The sequence below is a fragment of the Eurosta solidaginis genome, chromosome 4 (assembly GCF_040869045.1).
Source record: "Eurosta solidaginis isolate ZX-2024a chromosome 4, ASM4086904v1, whole genome shotgun sequence".
Lineage (NCBI taxonomy): Eukaryota > Metazoa > Arthropoda > Insecta > Diptera > Tephritidae > Eurosta > Eurosta solidaginis.
Genome location: NC_090322.1, coordinates 12,641,608 through 12,645,800, shown reverse-complemented (window position 1 = coordinate 12,645,800; position 4,193 = coordinate 12,641,608). Strand labels below are relative to the sequence as shown.

At 33.9% G+C, this 4,193-nt stretch overlaps 1 protein-coding gene across 1 annotated transcript; it reads left to right on the top strand.

Moving 5' to 3' along the window:
- Positions 1–654: 654 nt before the first annotated feature.
- On the top strand, positions 655–3,979 carry Coa7 (Cytochrome c oxidase assembly factor 7). Its single transcript, XM_067780177.1, has 3 exons — positions 655–844; positions 1,054–1,343; positions 3,359–3,979. The coding sequence occupies exons 1-3, from the start codon at positions 745–747 to the stop codon at positions 3,740–3,742; spliced, it is 774 nt and encodes a 257-aa protein (XP_067636278.1). The 5' UTR covers positions 655–744; the 3' UTR covers positions 3,743–3,979.
- The last annotated feature ends 214 nt before the right edge of the window (positions 3,980–4,193 follow it).

Here is a 4,193-nt window from a genome sequence, read left to right as displayed (position 1 = left end):
AGTTTACACTATGGATGGACTACTTGGACGGTACAGGATTCGACTAAAGACACCTAGTTATCCTTATCGCTCGTTTTACCATTTCATCGATATGATTGCAGTTAATTCGTACTTGCTTTATCGCCGAATACACAAGGATGGCGGAGATAATGAACACGTCGAGCTTCCTGATTTCAGACTCCTTGTCGCCGATGTCCTTACCAGTTTCCAGGTGGCGCTGCAAGGAAATACCGTTGGCAGTCCGCCAAAACAAGCAGTTCGTAGTTGCCCTCGTGGAAATAAGACATATTTATCACCCCCAGAAATACGATTTAATCAATTTGGACACTGGCCGGAGGTAAAGGACGTAAAAGGAAAACGAAAATGTAAAATTCCTGGCTGCAAATACGAAACACAAGTAATATGCAAAAAAATCATTTTAAACCTTTGCTTGGTCAAAGACAGAAACTGTTTTGTACAATTTCTTACAAAATAAATGTTCCTCTTATTGACATTTTCGTGTTTTTATTTAGATAGTTTTCCTCATAGTATATATCCTATTATTACCTTCATCAGACAAGACCGCTTATAAGCAGTGTAACGGTTTTTCGTTTTTTTGTTCGCTAAATTCGTATAAAGTTGGCAACGCATTTTCAGCTCACAACTGATTTTGACATTTCACTGACATTCGGTAAAAAGTTTATTTTAACAAATTGTAAAATTTCCTGCCGCTTGTGAAATTAAAAGTAATAAACGCAACAAATTATGGCTTACGATCTCAAAAAGGAATCAGATGTTAAGGAGTACATTGAGAAACTAGGCATCGAATATCGATTTGGTTGTTATTCAGAGAAAAAACCTGAAGGTACCACAAAAAACACGAGTATAACACCAACAATACCATTGAATATGCAATCAATTCGAAGTAATAAAACCTTAACCTATTAAGCGGGGTAGTGTCAGGAGCACGAACATAACCTTTCATTGTTTTAGCGCCTATTTCACAAGCATTTACAGTTTATTTTCTGTTTTTATTAACTGATATTCCATTTGAGTACTTTGTATACATTTCAGTTTGTCATCTGTTGGGCGATTATTTGGAGGGCATTAAGAAAGATTTTGAAAAAGCGGCCAAAGTATACAAATCCACATGTGATGACTATGGTTATGCCAAATCCTGTTTCAAATTTGGCAATTATAGCTTTTTGGGCAAAGGCAAGAGTGGCAGTAAAGGTGATCCACGTAGCGCATATTCATACTATGAGAAGGGCTGTCAGCTAAATGATCCTGATGCATGTTTACATTCAGGATTATTATTAGTGTCACGCTCCATGCATAAGGAGATCGATCGCGATGTTCCAAAGGTTTGTAGGAAGTATTTGGTTTGGATATGGTAGTAATTCAAAATGCATTTTAGTAGTGCTAGGTGATTTTTCTCAACTATGACAATACTATTGATTGCTTATTAACAATTATAGGCAGTAAGTTTGAGAAGTAGAACTTTCCTACGCTCTAAATAGCACTTTGGATTTGGTACAATGCTGGGATGACGAGGAAACGACTGACATTTTTTGAAAACAATGTACATATACCATTATAATATACCTACAAAGGTATGCCTTTCGTAAGAGGCGACTAAAATATCCAATTGACTCAAAATGCCAGCGCAATTTATAGCTTATCTAATCCAATTGTCAACCTTTCCTAACCGTAGCGAATCCCAAGGTGGTCGTGCTTGTACCTTAATGGTGCTTGTTACCCGAACTTACCGGATCTATATACTCCTGAGGGAGTGTCTTTACCGCTACAACAAGAACAACAACATGATCTGACAAAGAGCGTTCCTCAGACAACATAACCAGCTTACCACAATCCTATCCAATCCGAGACGTATCGGATTCATATGTAGGAAAGCATTGTTCAATGCAACACTCTCCTAAAATTCGAGAAGAGTTTGCAGCATTAGCCCGCAATTTTTTTAACACTGCTTGATGGTACTACTTCCTCGTACACCTTTGAAAAATTGTTCCCAGAATATAAATTTGAAGACGCAAAGGCCTTTTTTTGAACTTGCATAAAGTTGGTTGCGCTTAGAGACCTTAAATGGTCTGCCTTAAACATATATTTCATGTATAGGACGGTAATTGGAAACGCAGTCTCATCGGTTGTGGATGTAGATATCGGATTGCCACAAGGTTCAGTACTTGCACCGATACTATTTACATTGTACATAAATGATATAAAAAAATGCTTAAAATATTACAATATACGTCTATTTGCGGATGATGCACTGCTCACCATCAGTGAGAAATATGTCGACTGTGCAATGCAGAAAGCACATGAAGATCTTGACTCTCTATACAACTGGTTGTGCCTTAAAAAATTGAAGTTAAATATAGATAAGACTAAGTTCATGGTATTTTGCAAAAACCAGAACATCATACGTAATAACGATTTAAACAATATAACCATGAAGATAAAAAACAACTTAATTCAAAGAGTAAATGAAATGAAGTACTTAGGAGTTTTAATTGATGAAAACCTGAATTTTGGAGAACATATAAATTATCTTGAAAGAAAAATTGCGCAGAAAATAGAATTCATGTACAGAACATGTAAACATATTAGTCAACGTCATAAAATAATAGTGTATCGTTCAATTATGGAGCCGCACTTTATATACTGTCCTACAATTCTGCTGATAGCGAGTGATATGCAAATTAAAAGACTACAAATACAATAAAACAAGGTAATGCGATTTATATTAAAATATCCCCCAAGAACATCAAAAAATATAAATCGGTTAAACTGGCTTAGTATAAAACAGGACTTACTTTTATACTAAGCCAGTTTAACCGATTCAGCATTATAGTTTTTGATGTTCTTGGGGGACATTTTAATATAAATCGCATTGCCTTGTTTTGTTGCATTTGAAATTTCACTTTGAAATTTATACATCATGTAAGATTAGGAATGCTACCGAGTTACCTGAGCAATAAAATATTATATAATCACGAGATCCATAGTTATGGAACTAGATACTGCAATAATATAAGACTGCATAGAGTAAGAACAGAGTTCGCAAAGAAGACTTTAGAATATACAGGGTACAAAGTGTACAATGAACTACCTACTGAGATAAAAGATTGTGAAAATATTAATAAGTTTAAAGTAAAATTATTTTCATATTGTAAAACACTTAATATTTAATGAAACAAATGTTTACTTAACATCAACTAGGTCTTAAAGACCGTAATAAATAAATATAATAATAATAATAATAATAATAATAATAATAATAATAATAATAATAATAATAATAATAATAATAATAATAATAATAATAATAATAATAATAAATTTTCTCTATTCCTTTCAGGGCATCGACTTTCTGTCAAAGAGCTGTGACATGAATAACGCCACCGCTTGTTTCTACCTCTCTGGCATGCATATCTCCGGTGTACAAAAGAAACCGGAAGGCTCTGCACCACTTAGTAGCGCCGAAAAAGTTAAGACAAAAGACACTGGATATATACTACAAAAGGATATGAAGAAGGCATTCGATTTTGCGTCTAAAGCATGTGAGCTGCGAAATATGTACGCATGCGCAAATCTAAGTCAAATGTATGCGCGTGGTGATGGAACTGAAAAGAATGAAAAAGAAGCAGAAAAATACAAAAAATTGGCAATGGAAATGCAGGATGAAGTAAAGAAACAACAACAAGCGCTCGAGTTTCAACAGGGCTTAAAAATGCCAAATTGAGCATGGTACAGAGTGAAATGTTTGTAAGGAGCAACGCAAACGTAACTTATAATAATTTAAGCGCAATTAGGATAGTACAAATGCTTACGATTGTATGTGAAAGCATTAGTAAAAATAACAGGATATGTTTTCCTTAATAAAATTATTGGAAACACTACTACTATACCTGAAAAACTGCGTAAAGAACACAAATGTTTATAATTTTATCACTAATTATATTTTAAAAGTTGATATAAAATGGCCAATAACACCAAGAAACAGACAGAGGCAGTTAAAACTTAGATGTTAGAGTGCGTTACTAAATTTATTAATTTTAGCATCTGTTAGACAAAATGCGAATTGAATAAGTTAAAGAGTTAAAATAATGTTGAATGTTTATATGTATATTACAAGACGAATGACGAAAGGCAAAAATGTGCAAGCGATAGGTTTTTTTCTGTGTAATGAAATT

Excerpts from the sequence above, each read along its gene's own strand:
- Coa7 (XM_067780177.1), top strand. The coding sequence starts at position 745 with ATGGCTTACGATCTCAAAAAGGAATCAGATGTTAAGGAGTACATTGAG. Across the intron at positions 845-1,053 it reads TTCAGAGAAAAAACCTGAAG|TTTGTCATCTGTTGGGCGAT; the intron begins GTACCACAAAAA and ends TATACATTTCAG. Across the intron at positions 1,344-3,358 it reads TCGATCGCGATGTTCCAAAG|GGCATCGACTTTCTGTCAAA; the intron begins GTTTGTAGGAAG and ends TATTCCTTTCAG.